This window comes from Embiotoca jacksoni, unplaced genomic scaffold (genome assembly GCF_022577435.1).
Source record: "Embiotoca jacksoni isolate LCO1_2020_lvr unplaced genomic scaffold, fEmbJac1.0.p SCAF_17, whole genome shotgun sequence".
NCBI classification, from domain to species: domain Eukaryota; kingdom Metazoa; phylum Chordata; class Actinopteri; family Embiotocidae; genus Embiotoca; species Embiotoca jacksoni.
In genome coordinates this window covers 3347080-3368526 of record NW_027185307.1, presented here as the reverse complement: position 1 = coordinate 3368526, position 21447 = coordinate 3347080, and the positions used below count along the sequence as shown (strand labels likewise).

The window sequence follows — 21447 nt, the reverse complement described above, 5'->3', positions numbered from 1 at the left end:
AAGGTAGACAACGAGCTACCACCTCGTTTTCATTAAAAGTAGTACTCAGAGCTGGACATATAAAAAAGGTCTTCTACTCATTTCACATATCAATGATATTCTTCTGCAAAATTATGCAAAATAATAAAAAAACCAAACAACAAAGTCCATGCATATAGGTTTTAGTAGACAGTGTTGTTATAGGAAACACCTTACGTCTGGTAGGCATGGACCAATGCGTGATTTTGGTGAAATGTGCTATTACACAGATGTGTGACCCTTCCTACATGCACACACAAACACACTGAGTGAGAAAAGAAACTGTACTAAAACTGTTGTTTTCAAAACATGTATTTCATTGTTTTAAAAAGCTTTGTCAGTATTGTCAAGCCTGTGCCGAGTGTTAGTAGATATTAAAATCTTTCACTTCCATAGTTGTAAGCTTTAATTTCACAATTCTTTCACTTTGTTGCTTCCCATCGAGTTTTGTTTGGACCTAATTGTTATCCTGTCCCCAACACTGCCAGCAATGGTTACCATCCAGCTCTGTTCATTGTCTTTCTCTAATTAGAGCTCAGTGAAAGAGCTGACAGCAGAGGAAAGTGTCCCTCTTGTGCTCCCGTGGGACAAAAATGACTGTTATGCAACCATAGAATGCATTTTCATGCTTTAAAGACCAGCTCAGATGGGTTTTGGCTGCAGGACATTCAGGAAGATGAATAAATCAAATGATTGTACGCTGAACCTTAAACCTTTTCATGTAAAGAATGTGTAAAGTGATCAGGGCGTGTTTTGCTTTTGAAGATGCAGGATTTACCAGATGAGGTTGTGAAACAAAACCTTTCTATTGAGGCATTTTGTACACAAAGCATGAAAATATTCTCATTATACTGGATTTCAAGACATTTCTGTCTTTCATGATGATCTGAATGGTGCTAAACTGTAAATTCTGGCAAACTCAAATGGATTATGGCCACAAAGACAGAGGGCGAGTGTCAATACATAGATATTCATTTCAATTTAGTTTTATTTATATAATTTGTTTTTTTCACAGCATAAGTCATCTCAGGGCACTGGGAACATAATAAGGACCCCAACAGAACCTTACAACATGAAGAAACTTCACAGAACCAGGCTCAGAGGTGGGGAGGACCATCTGCCTCGTTGGGGTGAGAGGTACGTGCTGAGAGAGAAGACCAGCATAGACAAAAAAAGGAAAAAAAGAAGCATTGGCTGGTTTGTGAGGCCACTATCCACAGATCAGGAACATGCTACAGATGGGCATTTCAAGAAAAAATACTATTGAGATTTTGCTTGTGAATGTTTGATTATTAATCGACTATTCTAACCCCCTCCAACGCCAAAAACCCAACTGCACATACACAAAAAGAGAAGAAAAGACTTGCGCCGCTAACTTGGGCTCAACGAACTCCATCTAACTCCTAAACTGTTGCCGTGCACAGCTGATAAGAAGTGCGTCTTTAGTTTGAGCTTTGAGATGAGGGCTGTTGTTTGCGCCGCACATCCAACATTAAACTCACTTCTGCTGGCCACTGATTATTGATCAGTGGAGGCTTCATCTGCTCGGTGCTTCACACGCTTGCTTCACAATTGTGGGTCTCAGACAGCTTTTAACTGTACTACCGCCACCTTCGGACGGACGTAAAGCAATACTACCAGGCGGCAGTAAAAACAGGGGAGATGAGGAAGAACAATAGTCGCATATACTAATTCATTTTTTATATTTGAACAAGTATTCAATGATTCAAAAATCATGTTCCATCTGTGGAACAAGCAGCTCCAAAAGCAGAAATACTGTACCTGCAATACGTTAGCGAAAATCTCCTCCACTGCCTGATTCTACATTCCGTTTCATCTCTTTCACCACTCTACACTTCCCCCCTTCCTTCGATCTCCCATCAAACCCCCTCTCCTCACCCTTCCTGTGATATTGATCTCTGCTGACCACACAAATGCTTCAACCATTAGCAAGCAGCAACACACATGAGCATGATGCACATGAGCATTTTTCCTGAAGTGGAGAAAGCAGTCGGGAGGAAACCGAGCTGGAGAAAAGCAGGGCTCGGCTTCCTGTACAAGAAGTATATTTGATTATCTCCTGGCTCAAGCTGAATGTATTAGTTGGCTGTTGTCACTGTATTACAACAGTTATTACAACTGGTTACAGTTTCATTTTAAATTGTTCTCAAATTATGATTAAAGATCTGAACTGCAAAAGGCTAATCTAGGCTGTAAATGGTGATTTTTCTTTTTCAATGCTTGTATCTGTAACCAATTTTGCACTAGTTTTTCAAAACCAATTATTAAAATAACAAAGACAACCCAATCAGATCACACAATACAACCAGGACTACATGAAATGGACAAAAAACAAATATCATGATATATTTTTCCAAATAAGATACACCAAATAATAATATTGTAGGAATGACTGTTGGTGCTTTCACAAAATATTCACACGTTCATGGCATTTTTTCAAACTCAACACTTCCCGTTTTATTTTAAATGAAAAGCCCTTCAGCGTTTTATTAGAACATTACAGTCATGACCGAAGTCGGACGATTACACTTTAGATGAGTAATCCAGTACAACCTCCGGTACTTCACCGCTGCGTAGCACGACGTAAACGGAGCCACGTTTGATATTCTCTCCGTTGAATCGAAATCACGATATATTTCCTCCAATGCATATAGAGTTGATAAAGCCTGGACTTTGTTGTCGGTCCTCAGTATTTTTCACCTTCATTTGAAACTCTTTCCTCTGCTGTTTTAAACGGCTTTGTTCATAGCTGTACCTTACCCGGCTTACTGATTTAAACATGGCAGTTCACTGTACACTTATGTCATCACAGTTCCTTTTATAATGGGGAAAGTACATAACCAGGGGTAGGAGCTAATAGAGTACCACAAAATGGAGTTATAGGAACTTCAAAGGTTCTAAGTTCCCCCTGTGTTGACACACAAAAAAAAGGGGAACTTCCTCCTACTGTTCTTTGAACTGAAATAGTTCCTCTGGTCCAAAAATGCCTCTGATGGCCAGGTGACCCAATGACCTGAAACCCATTCACACCATGAGCACTGTGACCTTAACCACCCACAGGGTGGGTTTCACATGTGACCTAAACAACTTTCAATGACTCTCAAGAAGTTCAACCTGGAACTCCCCTCCTGTTGGTCTGGAATGAAGAAGCCTTACAGATGAGAGGCAAAACAAATTCAAGAAACTAAAGAAGTCCAGTTGCCTTTGCATTTATGTCTGTGAAGGTTCTCAGTCATCCAGGTCATGGTCAATCGAAGTGTTATCCAAAGTACATGCAGTTACATGCTTCACTCAAAAGTGTTTGAAATAACCTGGATATGAAGCATCCGTCACGCAATATAATATAATGTTAGCTTCTGAAGAGATAAGAAGGAGCCCTTTCCCTCTTGTAAAAAGAAGTAAATAAAATCCTGCAACTGTGGTCCAATTTAAATGCATACTGTATATGAGAAACATTAAGATACAATGTGTATTTGGGTAAAGGTAAATAGTAAGAGCTCAGCAGTCTGGTAAGTTCAGAAAATGGCATCACTTTACTAATGTAGCTTTTAAAACCAGAAAAAGACGAGACTTAAGCCATGTCACTATATTCTGATATTCATAATGTAATACGATCTTTAATCTCATGTCATATATAATGATATAACAATATGATGATAATATCTGTATCACCATGTAGGCTGTTTGTTTTCCATTACATTTATAAGCCTCTACTGAATATAAAAGAGAGTAGACATAATAATGCATCATACAGCTGCATGATAATGCAATCACATTCTGATTATACCTTAACGACATCCTTGCAAAGGTGGAAAAGGACTGTTTATTAACCGGATGACTGCACACTGCAAGGCTGCCTCAGCACGAGGATGGGTACGGTGGCCTGCGCTGGTCAAATTGAGATCACAGCTTCTCTTGGTTTTTGTGAGAAATGAGAATGAAGAAGATGCAAAAAAGAGGCTGTAAAACTAGAATAAGTTCAATTTGATTTCAATTCAATTTAATTCATACAGTGCAAAAACACAACACAAGTTGCCTCAGGGGCACTTGGTTATAAAGCACTTGAGTCCCCTGTTTTTTTTACATATAAACCTAAATTTTGTCAAATTAGCTGTTTAAAATGTGCTAAATTAGCTATTAGCAGTTCCTGTTCGCAATGTAGTCGTGGATGATGACAATCACTGTAAGATACAGAAGGAAACTATAAAAAAAGATTCAGAGACAATATATATACAGTATATTGAGGAAATATATTTTACACTGAATCAAAAATCAGGTGCTAAGGGTTTCTAAAGTTGCATTTAGTATAATACCGGTTCCTTTAAGTTTAAATCAGATCCTTACTGGGGGAATCTGAGCTCTGGATGTCAGTATTTCTAAAAGCCTGGCCAAAACCCTGCAATCAACAAGGCAAATGAAAAAAAAAAAAAACTGAATCAGATGGCAACAGTATGTTGACTGTGATGGTTACCTCATGCAAGTAAGTTTTAAGTCACTGCAATTTTAGGTTGAAGGATATTTGTAAAGTGCTTTAGAGGCTAATAAAACATTCAAACAGAGAGCCAACACAAATAGCTGCAGTGAAAGAGAAAGGGAGAGAGGGAGAGAAAAGAAGGTACAAACACAACGAATAGCAGAGCAAAAGAAGAAATATATGGAAATGGAAAATTATTACAATACAAGGTTAATTAATACAGGCCTGAACTATGAGGCTGCTCCTCCACATTAATGCAACTCCAGAGTAGCCAAACATCCATCATGTTTCACTGTGGGTTTGATCCACTCTGGTATCTTTCACTCTGCTGTTTGTCTCCTCACATCCACCCTTCTGTTACTGCCACACATATTTTTTTTTTTACCTTGGATCCATCAATAAAGAGGGCTTTTTTGTTATTATCATGCACTGTGAAATGCTGGTATGTCTTAGCACACTCAAGAGTTTGTTCTTGTTTTCCCTCCTGAGAACTGGAGTACACGGGCCACTCGTCCTCTGAGACCACCACAAACAGCCTCTTTTGACAGGACTTTGGCTGATTAGTTTTGGGTTCTATATTTAGTAAAACCTGTGTCTGTGATTTGCTTTCCTTCCTCTGAGTGAACAAAGTTAATTGTCTGTGATGTGATAACTTTTGTCTGCCTGATCCTGCTTTCGACAGGAACAACTGATCCAGTTTCCAAAAAGCATTGAGAGCTTAGAAACCTTCAGTCCAGAATGCTCAGAAATCCCCTTTTAGCTCAGAATAATCATCAGACATCTGACTCTTCTGATGTCATGTTTTCTACTGTCTCAATGCCACTTAGACAGTGTATATACACTGTAATGTCCCTGCCTGGCTTCAGTTTAATTTATGTTGAAATAATGCAGAAAATGTCAGAAAGTTTTTTTTTTTTTGTCTTCTTCATTCTGATTATTTCCAGGTTTACATGTAAAAATGAAAGATATTTGATGTGCTCTGACACTTTTGGACCCCATTCTTTAAATTAACATTAAAACACTTTGGAGTAAATGTACTTAGTTACTTTCCACCACTGCATCTAGATGTATTATGGTGAAGTAGGACCTACTTATCCATAAAAACAGTTGGGGGCATTGTTAGTCCAGTCCAGCAGATGGTGGAAGGTGACTTTAATTGTAGAATAAATTAAATACTCCTCTGCAGCTGGATGTGTTTAAGATGAAACACTTAATGTCCCATTGACATTTGTCCAAAACCAGCAAGGGCATCATGTTCTCTGACTTTTAATGCAGCAATATATTATGTTGCGTAAATGTGTTTTACTGGTTATAACTATCTTAACCACAAGAACTTTAAACTGTTGTCCTGAAATAATAAACAATATTTTCCTCAAACCGTCGTACCTTTAACGTGCTGTACATGTACAAGAACCCTTTTTGCACTCTCAAGCTATTCTGCCTTACCAGCAACAGACAGTAAGATGCAGTGTTTGTGTCATTGGAGTGACGCTTAAAATAGAAGCTCCTTTTGAAATCAGAGAAACATATCTGCTCTTTTATAGTGATGTTCAGATGTTTTTGCAAGCACTGATTCCAGCTGCTCGACAGCCGTGTGTAATAATGATGGTGATGCAGCAGATGGGCCAGGAGGAGGCTAACAAAACAGAAAAGTAGGTTCCATCCAACATGATGCATCCCAAAGCATTTACATAAAGTGGAGAGCCTCTGAAAAGGTAATGCAGTCACACCCTGAGGATGTATGTGTGCCTGTTTGTCATATCCATTTTACCTCCATGTTTTTTTTTTTTTTTTCTTACCAGCAGCTAAGTGAGTCTTGTGCATCTTCTGCAAGGTAATTTTAACACGTTGAAGGCTAAGGTCGATTTCAAATTCAATGGTGACGAATAAAAGGTGAGCAACAACTGACAATGAGAGCTGAGCCTGAACAGTGGATGCACCTTTAGAGTTTTATATATTTAAAAAAACGGGGCCTACTTTTAACAGTCGTCACAGCTCACTTTCAAAACATTAAAATCTTCCAAACGAAATTGTTAAATGTCAAACTTACATCTGAAATTAGCTGGAATGCTTATTACTGAACACACATATGTCTGAATCAACCTTAACCCTCTGTTAGCATCATTACCCTCAACTCATAATTATTCAAATGAAAATGTTCTGATTACATATTTTGCCTATTATATCAGATTACTGCATTTTAAAGGGATGGAACATACAGATTGGAATAAAGTTCAGACTGTAGTTGGATATTTTCACATGTTTGGTTTTTCTTGCTCTCTGCGTCAATACATTCATTTTGAAATAAAATAACAAAACATTAACAGATAACTGTGTGTGTGTGTTTCCACATTTGCCCGAGTTAACTTGGAGTTTAGATTTTAGATTGATTGGAGCTGTTCGTCAATATGAAGAGAAAAATCATCAAAATGCATTAAAAACCTTAATATACCGATATTTTGGCTGAATAGCGACACAAAATATATATCTCTGTGTCTTCTACAAAGTTGGCTGACTGTTCATTTGTAAGTGAGATGACACTTTTAATAAAACAGGGTGTGATCAGGGTTTTCTTCCTTATTGAAATGAAAAATTATATCAAATAAATAGCTAAAATAATAACTTAAAAAAGATTAAATAAAATAGATCTTTCTCCGAGAATGCTCCTTCAGTTGTTTTCAACTTTGTCCGTGCTACTGGTAGCCTTGTTGTTATTTTATATAATATGTAATATAATGTAGTTTTTACTTGTTATAGGCCTACTAATTGTGACCCATGTGATGAAATCGGGTCGGTAGCATGACTGGATATGTTCAACAAATGACACGGTGCTAAAATCTTAAAGATATTTGACTCCATCGATATCTTTTTACAGTGGATAGCTTAGTTCAGGGGTGTCAAACTCATTTTAGTTAAGGGGCCACATACTGCCCACTTTCATCTCAAGTGGGCCAGACCAGTAAATTCATAGCATAATAACACATACATAACGACAATATTTCTCTATGTTTAAATCATTGGTGAAGGTTGTTGGATGATAAACCCTATTTTAAGGTCTTTCTACAATAAACTAGAAACATAAAGACCAAAAACTCAGACATCAGCCCGCTGTTTATCTGCCTGGGCTCTCCTCTGCAGATTCCCTAGCAGCGAGCGCTGCTCCCTCCGCAGCAGACGTCGCATTTACGCTGTTTTTGAAGCAATTACTGGATCGATTAAAAAAATTACAAAATGTTTATACTCATAAACCTCCATATTCTCATAGAAATGCAATTTATGTCTTTCTGTAATTTTCACACTTAGCAAAGTCATCCGGCGGGCCGAGCTGGACCCCCTGGCGGGCCGGATCCGGCCCGCGGGCCGTATGTTTGACACCCCTGGCTTAGTTACAACCAGACTGAGCTAGCTGAGCAGTTTAGTATTTATTCAGTTTGAGAAACCGCCTCTAGAAAGCAATATAACGGACAAGATCTTGTCTCTGTTGTCATTGCTAAGGGTCTGACTACTTCCTGGAATAGTAAACATTGCATACGTTTGCTTCTACTGACAGGACTGATTGTTTTCCAGGTCTTAGTCACACCTACATGTTGCCATGGAAACGGAGCTCCCGCTAACAAAAGGTTTTATATTTAGAGAGCGAATGGCCCCACAATATGAATGCATTTAGATTCCATATTTTATTGAGATGGTAATTTGTTCCCTCTCATGTAATATTGCTTCATTCAAATCTGGTGGCTACTTTAGCTTAGCAGTTAGTGATTGCTTTTCTCCCTCTCACTGTCCTTCTCCCCACTGCTCGGTGTGTCTTATGTTTAGTTATTCCTCAGCCATCTTTAGTAATAAAGGTACATGTTGGCAAACTAATGTAGTCTATTTGTCATGATGGAGGTAAGGCTCAGATAATTGGAAGCGAGGCTCCGCATCATAAAAGAGCCCAATCGCTAACTACAGCTCAGAGGAGCCGGGTTGTGACCTTCCTCTCACCCCAAAGGCATGAGCATTCCCCTGAAAACCTTAGTTATTACTTCATAACTTTAGAGAATCAAGCAACCAAAATTAAATGGGTCTTAACTGACAGGTAGAAGTGAAATTTACTTTTGATAAAACATGCAGTTTTCTGAACGTTTCAATGAAGACAAATAATATTACATGGGCTATGATTCAAAACCATGAGTGTACGAGATGGGAACCGATATAAATACACTCATCAGAGTCCACCCTTTTACTGCAGAAAAGTAAGAATGCATTTGTATGCACAAAATATTAGACTGTAGTTTGCAAATCAAGGTAAACAAATGATATTGTCTTATTCTATATTTCTGATGAAAAAATATCAATGTTTTGTAAGAACACCATACATCGCCCAGCCCTATCTGAGAGGCCTGTGAGGTACACACTATTGGTACAACGTCAATGTACAACCAGATTTCACCCACGAACAGGACTCTTTGGTAAAAACTAGCCATGAACACTATTACACTGGATTTTCACTATGAATTTGTTTTACAAACGAGACCATAACCTTCTTTGAATAATACATATACTGATGAACCGGGAGATTACGCATACCGCCAAACCATCATCAACCTACAGAAGCATGGGTGACACCCTGCTGCCAGTTCATGGTCTCTTCCTTCTTCAACTACTGCTGCTCATCACTGCTGTGTTAGAAATGCTGCAATCTCAGCGGTAAAACAATTCTCTCCCATATCAAGGTATTTACAGGCTGATTACAAGAAGCAGCTGGTCGTTCGCCATCTAATATTTCCTCAGATCTTGACATGCGCAGTTGTAACAGGATAATCAACATTGATTTGCCTCCTCGGAGTGGTCCTACTGCAAAATAATTTCTCATTGATTACACCTCCGGGCTTCAGGCCAAAATCTCGAGTGTTGATTGGCTGTTCTGCATTTGATCCGGTTCCGCTGCCACCACAGGTCAGTGGATTGAAGATGAAATTGACAGCAGTGGCTTGAAAATGTTTAGCTGCCTCCTCAATTGGCTTTCATCCCCTGTATGTACATGCTGCCTTTCCACTGATATAGCTGTCATTGCTTGGCCCACATCACCGATGCTGCAGATATTTAAATCTGTGCGGTATGTGTGCTCTTGCATGCATCAGCTCTCTCACACTCTTCAGCTACAAGTTTTCCCTGCATGGCTGGCAACCACTGTCACTGAGGACACCTTCATTCGAGTCTTTCCCTCATCAGGCCCATTGACAGGATATGTGACAAGTGTTTCAGCACGTATCTCCTGTGGAGAGCTCAGCTCCAAGGCTGAACACTTGATAATAATTATTTGAATCAAACCTGTTGGTTGTGCACAGCCGACACATTTACTTCCAATCTGTGTGACTGGGTATAACATTTATGACAGGTATCAGGATGATATCAACCACTTATCAACCAGAAAATAGCTGGGCAGCAGGAGTGAAAATGGGCAAAACATCTCATCATTTTATCCTGTGTCGTGTGTCATCAACATCACCGTGCATTTTCAGACTCTCTTTACCCATTATTGTTTCGCATGACAACTTCCAGTGAGGTTGGCAAATAGGAGCAAAGAGTGCTCTTCATCACACCACCCAACATGTCTAGGTGTGACCCCCACATAGCCTAACAGTTTTGTTGTTGTTGTTGGCCTCGAATGCCATTGTTTGTTTACATTCTTGTCTCTGGAAGTTGGCGCCTGGCCCCTCCTCCCTCGTGACATCATGCAGTGCTGTCACCAGCACTGAACCAACCTGAACCAATCATGGCATGCTGTAGCCATGCCATGATTGGTTCAGGTAGTTTGTCGGGTGTTAAAGGGCAATAATTTGCCTTGATCAGACATGGTGACCATTATCAGCTAAGAATACAGTGTAGTCTGAACATCCAAGAAGCTCGCCATGATAACCTCGAAAGACCACCGTTATTTGTCGAAACGCATGTCCAAAAGTGGCAGAAAAACACAGATCCTGAGTATGGACACAATCTTCAAACCTGAGATTCAAACCTAAAACGACATCGCTGAATCTAAAACATCTTAAGCAGAATTCCACACAACATCCTGGTTTCATGAGTGTATTTACAGGCTTTACAGACTTCTGTGTCAAAAGCTGCTGAAAATGAAACAAAACATTGATGTCATCACGACCACTCATCAAAGTGAACACAGCAGCACCAGCACTGGGTCTAAGGGCTCGATTCCCTCCAGGCAGTCGGCTCCCATTCAAAATGGATGTGCTCACTAAGTCGGCGGAATGAAATAAAATAATAATGATGAGAGTTAATATTACATGAATAGACACGAGTGTCAGCGGCGCTGGACTGGCAGAAGGAGCAGAGTTGAGACCACAGCGTGCAGCCTTCAGAGCCCTGTACAATAAGAGTGGAGCTCATAGTCGTCTCTTTTTTCCCCTTAAATGATCCTTAAATCTCCAGCGACATGCAGAACATCCATGACTCAAAGTTATGTTTCTAATTCATTCATTTCAAGAGAGCATCAAGGTGGCATGGAGCCTACAAAGCAAGGAAAAGGAAAAAAAAAAAAAAAAAAAAAAAAAATCACAAAAAGTATAAATGTGTATGAAAAATTAAAAAATTAAAAATCATTAAAAAAGAATTAGACAGAAACAATTGAACATGACAGCTTACAATTGGATTCTGCCTCCTGCCTGCTGTGCACCTATACAGTGTGTGCGTGTGTGTCTGCAGGCCCAGTAACCTACTGAGGAGTTATGGGGGTCTGACACAAAGACAAAGGATGAAAGTATCACAGGTAGCCGACTAGCACATCAAACAATATAATGTGGTATTTTGATTAAAAAAAAAACAACAAAAAAACCTGTGTATTATTCTCCACATGTCTTTCCAGCATGCATACCATCCAACCGGCACCATCCCTATTTGATCTTTGTTTTTGTTCTCATGTCAAACGCATCAGAGATGGGAGCAGCGTTAACCAATTTTTAAGTTAAGATTTCATACATAGGAGGTGTTTTGTTGTGGGTCACTTGCATGCCGAAGTTAAACGAAAGTCCCATACACGTCGCCAATGTTCACATTTAGACTCGACAATGTGTGCACTTTGGCCGTTAAGCGAGGGGATATCGGATTGTTTTAGTTTTGAATTGACTTTGGCGACCAACAATACCAAGCGGCACGTATCGGAGCTGCATCACATGCAGCCCGCTGGCGGACCGATAAGCTCCGAGCAAAAGCACTCATGAGGGCAAAACTCCACCTTCCAACCAACAGGCTCGTCTGTCAAAGCTCCAATAAATATTCAATATCCAATAAATATTGTCCGCTCCACGGCGATAATGGCAGACAACGCTCACCTCTAGAAATAGCCACAATGTCAGGGCTCCATCGGCCAGTGGATTCCTCATATCTCCGCCGGGAGGAGGAGAGTGGAGGCGAAGCTTCGCTGCTGGAGAGAAGGAGACGGACGCGTAGGAGATGCTCTTTTATTTGCTATGTCGGTTTCATCCCCGCTACTGGAGACCCTCCGAGAGCAGATCCAGCCGGTCCGCCAGGTGAGGAGACGGATGAAAGCGACCTGAGTGACGGTCAGACGGTTCACAGACGGAGATTAATGACATGGTGAGAAGCTGCATTATCCTGTGATGTTGTCTTATTCCACGCCCCTTTCCCTGCCCCCCCCCCCCCCCCCCCCCACCACTTCCCCTCCATCCCCGCCCTACAGACACACACCGTCTTGTTTCCATCACTTCGCAGTACATTAGACGCACATTAATTTTACATGAATCTTATCCTCCCCTTTTCTTGAGGAACTTTTTATTTTTTGTACAGACTGTCAGTTATAAGCTGCTGTGCTGTTGCTGCATTCTGATGTAGCCTGTAAATATTACCCGTGGGGGCACTTCCAGAAAGTCTTGTTTTTAAAAGTAATTAACAGATGAATGTTTATTTACATCAACCATGTGTGCAGAATTTAATGCAGCAACAGTTTGACTGTTGCCTCATGATCTGCAGCTGAGCTCTGTCTGTGTTTCTTCTTTTCTTTGATGGACATGCTGATTTTTAATACATTTAAACTATTATGTACCTACATTTCTTTTCAGCATGACTGTGATTTAGTATTTTTCAGTAGCTTTTATCAGTTTCTCCCCATTCCTTTCCTCATTGCCTCCAAATTTGGTGGCATAAACTTTAATAATTAATGCATGCATGTAATTTCACATTGTAAAACTATTTTTGTAAATTGTATTATTTTTGTGATGATATTTGAATACTATCCCTTATTTGTGAATTGCAGATTTGTTTTACGTTAGATCTATTGTTTTTCAATGCTTTTATTGCACATTTAAATTTCATTTGAACTCACTATGTGCACACATTAGATTAAACCTTTCAACATTAATTTGGGTTTATACACTGTCCTCCCCACATGTTTATCATGTGCTTTTTTTCAAGCTTATAACCTGCTTTTAAAATTTAAAATTATTTTCTTTCAGACATGATAATACCCAAACCTGTCAGGTTATGTTTGCGGTCTACAAAGGTGTAAGCGAGAGGAAGAGAATGCTCTCATGGGTGCATGATCCAGAGGAGGTAGATCCTCTCTGGTGGCGGGACTGACAAGAGTCAAATAAAACATGGCATCCCTGTAAAATGTGCTGGTCACAATCAGAAAAAAACAAAACATCAAAAGCTGGCTGAGAACTCCAGGGCAGGTGTAATAGGGAGAGAGGCTGGCTGGATGGAGTCGGGGAAAACCTTTTAGTTCAGGGGTCATTTTTATTCTTGTCCCATTTGTGTTTTTTTGACAGCCAGTGCCAGAAAGTGCCAGCTCAGCAGGCAGAAGAAGGTGGTGGAGGGAGAAGCTAGAGGCAGCAACCAGACTCCCCAATGAAATAGCCAGAACTGAGAAGAAGTATGGAGAAATTGTTACATGTCAGTGGAAGAGGCACAAACACGCAAACAGCAGCCACACATGCGAGTTCTGTCAATTCCTCTAAAACAAGGGAGGATGAATCAGACTTCTCGGCCCTTTATCAGGTTGGAAGAGGAAAAGGAAGAGGCAGCCTTTGAAAGTGAACATGTAAGTTAAAACATACTTATGTCTCTGTCTTATAGAGCTCCAAGCTGTCCTGGACTCAGACTGAGACTTTCTGTTCCTCTGCCATCTTATTTTAAAATGTGTATTTTGTAAACAGTTACATTACTGATAATCAATTTTTCTGTCGATATTGTTAAACTCATGGAATAAAAATATTTTAATGTCATTGTTTGTCTTATTTTAAATTGAACACGTTACAATTTATAGTGTGTATAGTCATTTATTCATATATTTCATAATTTATTTACAAATATTGCTGTTTTATAGTTATCATAAAAATTGAAAGCTGATAGAGTATAGATTTATTTTTTGAGAATTGTTCAAATACAGTAAGCTGCTTTATAATCTCTGTGGTTTGTGAATGGCTGACTGTTCTAAATAACGTATTGATTACGTCATTTATCTGATGAAGATATCGAAAATAATCAGACATTAAAAATAAGTGGTGGATCTGGTCCCCCTCATACAATGTGCCTTCTGAATTGAAAGACGGTTTCCTGTTTCAACATTATAAAATGAACATTGAAATAAACAATGGGAGAGATAGGGAGAGGCTTATGAACCTCAAGGTCACCCTCTGTTTTTATTTTTTAGTCAATAAATCCCATAAAATAACCAACACCATCAGTAACATCCTATATATACTGACATGAAATAGTACCAGCCTCATCCTTGGTCAATATCTGACAGAAATCAGCACTCAGATTGTCAGGCAGCTTCATATGTCATTATCTTATTACAGAGCTACGTGAAAATGGATTGCATAATTTTACATGCATCTACAGATTACACATATATTGTTGGCTGGCATGGTTCTTTCCTCTGTCCTCCAAACTCCACCCTGCCGTTCTCCACCAGATGTCCTCTGATTTACATCCTTCTGACCTGCAGTGACCCCTGTTCTCCAGGCTTTACCAGGCAGCAACTTCCAGGGCTGAAAAATTAAGCCAAGGCTAAAAAGCCACTTGAGGCTCGCTTCGAAAGTGAGTCAATCTCCAGACCCACATGTTAAAATGTCCAACTAATTTCTCCATCTGTGACAACTGTACAGGGGTTGAATTTTTTTTTATAAAACTAAATGTATGAAGGCTTATGGTTATGCATAATTAAGTGCGGGTTGCTTGAGTGACAGATGGGTGTGATGGCTGGCTGCCTGCTGGTTTCAGCAATCAGGCCTCCTTTGGGATGCCTCCACACACCACATTTTTGCCCACTTTTGGATAAGCCAGGAGTAAGGCTGAATCAGGCGCTGGAAAGATGACGATGACCAGAGCCACCCGGAACTGAGATTTTAAAACGACTCTTCAGGAAACCTATGGGTGACCTTACAGTGACTACGTCACTACGTCGTATTTTTATATACAGCCTATGATTCACCTCACCCACCTATACTCCTGCTTCCCACTCTCTCATTATCCTAGCCTGCATATATCACCTATATTTCCCCGTGACCTACCATGTTGGTATACTCTGCATTTTGTGGACTTCCTTGCATCGTGCTACTTGCATCAGCTAATGTTCCATACAGCTAGCATTCATGTCTTCTTATAAAAATGTCACGGAACTATCCTGACAAGGCAACATTTAGGTTCTCTTTTTTTGTTGCCTGAACACGCTGTCGTGGCATTTGCCATGGCTTGGATAGTGTTAGCCCCGCCCACCTTTAGTTACAGTTTATTATAAAAGGCGCTATACAAGCAGTAACCAACAGTGACATCACCCACCATCTTACTAGTTTGAAGCGGTTTGGAGCCAGAAGTCACCATACTAAAATGCGCTGAGAGGATCTGACTAGATCTGATTGGAAACCCGATGACACTACGTCCTGCCCACTGATAGCCGTAACCTGACTGGACCACGGGCCTGTCAATCAAACAGACAGTATAATCAAACAGTATTGCAGCTTAAGTCACTTCCGCATCGGTCTCATTTCTCAGACCTGTTATACACAGTCTGTGGCACTATATTGTTTCCCCTGTCCATCGTTCTGTTTTTCTCCATTTCTTCCACTGTATCAATCCAATTAGCTTTCTAAATGTCTTCATACATCAGCTGTTGAACACCAGTGGGGTGTTTTCAGATTCAGCACCGCGGACTCAAAACAGCTGAGACAGAGAAGACGTAACAGAATCTGCATCAAACAAAGCAGAAAACGTGCTATCTGAAAGATCCCAGGAATGTCCAGAGGAAGAAACACAGTGTCCCCAGAAGGCACCGTCTCATAAACAATCATGACAAAAGAAACGGCGGTAAAATGAGGTGTCCCTTTTTATGAGACACGCTCCAAAAGGATTTTATGTATTATGGATTCATTCTTGTCCAACATATTTTGGTACATCAAGAGCCATATATGGATAATTATTTTTATGTCATTTACCAAACTAACATAACATACTAACATAACAACACAATTCCACACAACCTGTGACAACTAATATGAAGTTAGCAGTCATTTTACAGTCATGTTAGCTCACTCCAACTGACTGATGTCTATCAGCTGGTTTTTGTATACAGTAGTTCCCATAATGTGTCACACAGATTTACTTCAGAAAATAAGATTGTAGTGATACATTTTCTACCGTCCCATTAACCATTACCAGGAAGTTAATTAATTAATTAATTAATAGTTGTCCAATAATAGCCAACTAGAACAACCAATAGAAGACACAATGTCTTCCTTCTGTCTCTAATCATCACGGTTAACCTACACAGATAAATAACTTAATATTTGCTATTCCTTGTGTTTAGAAAGGTTCCAGTCAAAGAGAGGCTGGTGGCCCTCAGAAATGTTTTCGTTTTTCTGCAGTAGTGTGTGTGCGCATGTGTGTTGCACAGCCGCAGGTTCTGATGCTGACAGAAAAGGAGGAGAACATGAAGCTATTTGTGCCTGTCAAGAAGTAAAAACGAATAGCGCACTGGTCAAACCCTTATTAACATTACCACGTAAATAGGCGGTTCAAGAGATGTTTAAATTGAACTTTTTCTATCCCATTCTCCCACAGTATTCCACTAGATATGAATGATTGAGGCAGTTTGTCCTGAATATCACAGTCAAACCACCCGCCTTGTTCCTTGGAGTACTGCCCCTTTCAGACCTAAAGACCAGAAAGCAAAGGTCAGAAAAACACACCAAACACAGGTGCTGATGTTGTATGCAGTAATGGCAGGTCTGTGCTGCCTTCTGCTGGACTACACTGAAATGGAATATCTGCCTTCACACCTCACTGTTTTCTGTGTTATCACTTGATAGCAATGCAGCATGGAACATTCAAGTCACATTAAAAAATCAATTCATTCAGTATTAATTAAGACAAAAAGATAAATACCTATGAATACACAGTAAATGCATACACACAAAGGAAATACATCTAAAGATATGGATTGTCTTTTACTATATCTGTGTTGAATATATTTCTATGGAACATTTTTTGTCTTGTCTACATTAAAACGTAATGAGAAAGAGGACTGGTTAGATGTGACTCTGTTACTGTTCCAGGGAACTAAACACACACACACACACACACACACACACACACACACACACACACACACACACACACACACACACACACACACACACACACACACAGATAGCCTCTCTCTGATTCTTCTTCTGCTCAGTTTCCAGCAGTACCACCAGACAGATGAACCCTGATGAAGTAATTGCAGGTATCAAAGTCTCTGTAGCACAAATTTGCAGAGTGTTAGCTTTCCACTGTGTATTCAGTGGCTTACATCATCAACCTGAAGATTAATGGCAATATAAAGACCTGATGTTGGACAGGGAAATTAAGAAAAGGCAAACAGATAAAACTAAAACAACAAAACTAAAACAACAAAACAAAACAAAACAAAACAAAACAAAACAAAACAAAACAAAACAAAACAAAACAAAACAAAACAAAACCGATGAGTGCCGTAGCATAAAGTGAGGACTATATTCACATAATACTTACCTGACCAGATATCTCTATGATCTCGATTCTTGTGTGAACATGATTTATGATACTATTATGAGAGGCGTCAGCAGTAGCGGTCTTGATGGATGACTGCGACCTTGAAAATGATTTTGTCACTTTAGATGATTTGAGCTCTTTTGTCATAAACTTGATATTAATATTTGATTCATGTCTGTCAGCCTTGGGGACTGTAGCTCTTTGTTTTCAGGTGAATGAGAAACAGGGAACATAAAAAAGCTGCTGATAACAAGGAAAGCTGTTTTTTTTTTTTTTTACAAATTGTGTATATGTCAGATGATTTATGTTTAATAGTATGAAACATTGATTTTAAAAAGACTGATATAAACACAAAATATGGACTTAGGGACCACTTTATAATTTTACTTTATTTCATTACCAAAAAAGAAGGAAAAAAAAGTTTCCAAAAAATAAGAGTACAAGAAAAACAAGGACAAGTAAACAGAAGGAACAACTAATATTAATGTCATTCTTAATTTTTTTCCAGTGGAGAATTTTGTGCTGTATATTCTGAGTGTAATGGTGACAGTGTGTAATTGATTGAAGGATTTGATCCCTTTTATTTTGTGAATGCAGCTCTTCGCTGAAATACTTTAAAGTATAAACATGCTGCTGCTGCAAAAACTGATTTTAATCCAAAATAATAATTATTATTATGCATTTATTAAACAACATGAATAAATGACACTTTGAAGATGAGCAGTTGAACACCTGTCTGAACGCATGCAGAAGCTGCCGTGTTCCTGTCTGTGCTGGTGGGTTTTCTTGTCAGCAGTTGTACACCACCAGTTGTTTCCTACCAGATTGTCTCCTTACATTCCTCGATGTTTGTGAGGTGATTCATATCTCATCTGTAGTGTAACTGTGCAGTCACTTTTCCCTGTTGGATTCAGTTTCAGTTTGCTCTTATTGTTTCTACTCTCTTCTCCTTGGATACTGTGTTGTAGTATTAGTAATTCAGTGCTGCTGCTTGGCAAGTTTAGCCTCCCTGGGAAGATTAAAACTGCAGCATGGCCAGGTTTGCGCACGCGGCACAAATGTTACTATGGTATCAGAAATCACCCCGCAAAAAAACCCCACTGCAAGTTTGAACATGGGGCTGCATTTAGCAGTTTTTGTGTGCAGATTTGAACATGTTTCCTAAGCCTGTCTACTGGTCCACTATGGTCTACACTGAAATATCTAAACAACTATTGGATGGTCTGCAATGACATTTTTGCAGACATTCATGGTGGTCAGAAGATAAATCACACAGACATTGTTGATATCTCATCTGGTGCCACCTGCCAGTTAAAGTATCAGCAACCTAATGCCATCCCCATCAGCTTCAGCTACACTTAGCCACTCAGCATATGTTGGCATACGATCATGCTAAACTAAGATGGTAAACACAGTTATACAGTTTTACTAAATATACTAAACATCAATATAACATAGCCTGGTTATTGTTAGCATGTTAGTCTTTTGCTCAAAGTGCCTTAGCACAGCCTCACAGAGCGGTGGCTGCAGACTTCTCAACACCTTATTACCACTCACTACTTCCTATGTGCTGCAATATAAAATAATACATGCAATAGTTATAAGAAGGCAAGAAACAAGGTCCTCATAAACCATCCTAAAATTGTATACCGACATATTTTTATATCTACGGCCAAATGTGCGACAGTATGCGTGAACTGATACTTGAGCTTGTAGCATAGTTTTATCCCCAGAATTATAGTTGGGTTCCAGAGAGGAAACTAATAAAATTTCTACCCTGTCAATTTAAGAAGGAGTGTACAATTCCTTTGGGGAGATAGCCCGGATAGCTTTAAAACTTCACTACAAAAGGCTTAAAGGAAACATAACACAAACCAATCATTAAATATTGATTATATTTCAACAAAACAGTCATCAAATTAAACGGTCATAATTTCTACCTTAACACAAACATCACAACAAAAATAGCCCTTAAATGTCCATGAAGGCATAACAATCATAAATCAAAATAAGAGTCCAGATCAGACACATCCAATGTCTCTTAAAAGAAAGATTAACTTAGGACTCCAGTCTCTGTTGAAAATAAGTGCATTCAGAGTGTTTGTGTCTGGGATAGGTGTGTATCTGTATGTGTGAAGGGGGGTGGGGGGGGTTTCGTGGCCAGGAAGATGAGGGTTAAAGATCAACGGGTGAGGCGAGGAAGGACAGGGAGAAGCCTGGAGAGTTTCTTTAAATGAGAGTTGTCTTACATCCAACCCAAACCAGGGAGGTCCTCAGCAGCAGCCACACAGGTCCAAGAGGGAGTTGAACAATTTCAGCTCGGTCCACATGCTCCAGGGATCCACTCATCCACTAGGCCTCGGTCTCCAAAAAGGTCAAAGCAGTCCAGCCGGTTCTGGGATAATCCAGGCTCTATTCTTTGAACAACTCTATCCAACGTTCTTTTCTAGAGCAACTACCTCCAGAAACTGAATTCTGTCTTTGCCTATAGCTCTTCTTTCAGTCACTCTCACTCCTCCTAAGTTCTCCTCCATGCTTCCTTTGTCTGTTGATTCTCCCTCTCTCTCTCTCTCTCTCTCTCCCCTTCTCTTTCCCTCTCTCTCTCTCTCGCTCTCTCTCTCTCTCTCTCTCTCTCTCTCTCTCTCTCTCTCTCTCTCTCTCTCTCTCTCTCTCTCTCCTCCCTCTCTCTCTCTGTTCATAGGTGTGCTTGATTTATCATTTCCTTGATTAAGGGCTCTTCCTTACTTTTTTTTTGTTTCGAGCTTCCTTTTCCCCCACTCTGCTACAAAGCCTTGTATGGATTTGGTTGTCAGATTTGTACCACTACTAACTGCTTTGTGTGTTAAATGGCTATTTAACATTTAAATGTTTAATGGGGACAAGATCAAATTAATTTCCACAGGGCAGTAAACACTGTCAGCACAGAGGAGTTTCTGCATAGCTATCCATCAACATGGCATACGAGATTAAATCATGACCAACTCATAGATTGATTTGTCATTAATTAGGCATCAGTCATTAAATATTTCAAAGTGTTTTGTACTGAGGTTTTGTAGCTGTGAAACACCAGCTTCTACTAATAAATAGCAGTGTTATCAGGAGACAAGTTAACTGATGCCCGCTGTCATCCTGCTACCACTGCCACCAGCCAGCTGACAAAACACTGTGTCTTTGTGTGTGTGTGTGTGTGTGTGTGTGTGTGTGTGTGTGTGTGTGTGTGTGTGTGGTGCTCCCAACAGTGGGCTCCATAACACAGGAAGGTAATTGGTGTCAAGTTTAATTAGCGGCTCTGTACTTGACACCATATAGTGCTGCTGTATTAGTGACACTATCAGACAAGCATTTCTCTACATTAATCACTAGCATGTGTCTGTCATGGTCGCCTAGCAACAGGCCTCCAATGGACATGTGGCAACATCCTGTACATCAGGTCTCTCAGAGAAAATTAACACTCATTTTCATGTTTCAGGACAGACCAGAAGCAGCAGAAGATGCTCTCAGGCAAACCGCGTGAGTGGCATAGAACTACTGCTGAGGTTCCGCTGAGCAATATCACCCTTTTTCTAACAAAATAGATCGGAAGCTGCACAGAGGGGCTCACAGTGTCTCAGGAATTTCTGTCTCTGATTAATCTATGAAACATTAAAGGAAATAAGCCAAACAGAAATTTGGCAGTGATGGAATAAAACATAAGTACAATGTGTTGCTGTCTTCTCTGGACTGTATCTCCCATACAGTTCTTTCCATATTGATGTAAACCTGCTAAATTTATTATTCTATTTCAAATTGCAGGTGCTGAAGCACGGAGACTAAACATCTGTTCACAGTCTGCACTGTAGCTCCACTGGATGTAAATCCACAGTATAGTCAGAAGTATTTTACTAAAGCTGTTCCTACATATTTAG

At 39.7% G+C, this 21447-nt stretch overlaps 1 protein-coding gene across 1 annotated transcript in view; it reads right to left on the bottom strand.

The window, feature by feature from the left end:
- The window catches only part of vopp1b (VOPP1 WW domain binding protein b), a 54511-nt gene extending 42374 nt beyond the window's left edge, over window positions 1-12137 (bottom strand). The window contains exon 1 of the mRNA XM_069151260.1: window positions 11842-12137. Coding sequence (XP_069007361.1) covers window positions 11842-11892 — 51 coding nt within the window. The 5' untranslated portion in view covers window positions 11893-12137. The remainder of the gene's footprint in view (window positions 1-11841) is intronic.
- Between the last annotated feature and the right edge of the window lie 9310 nt (window positions 12138-21447).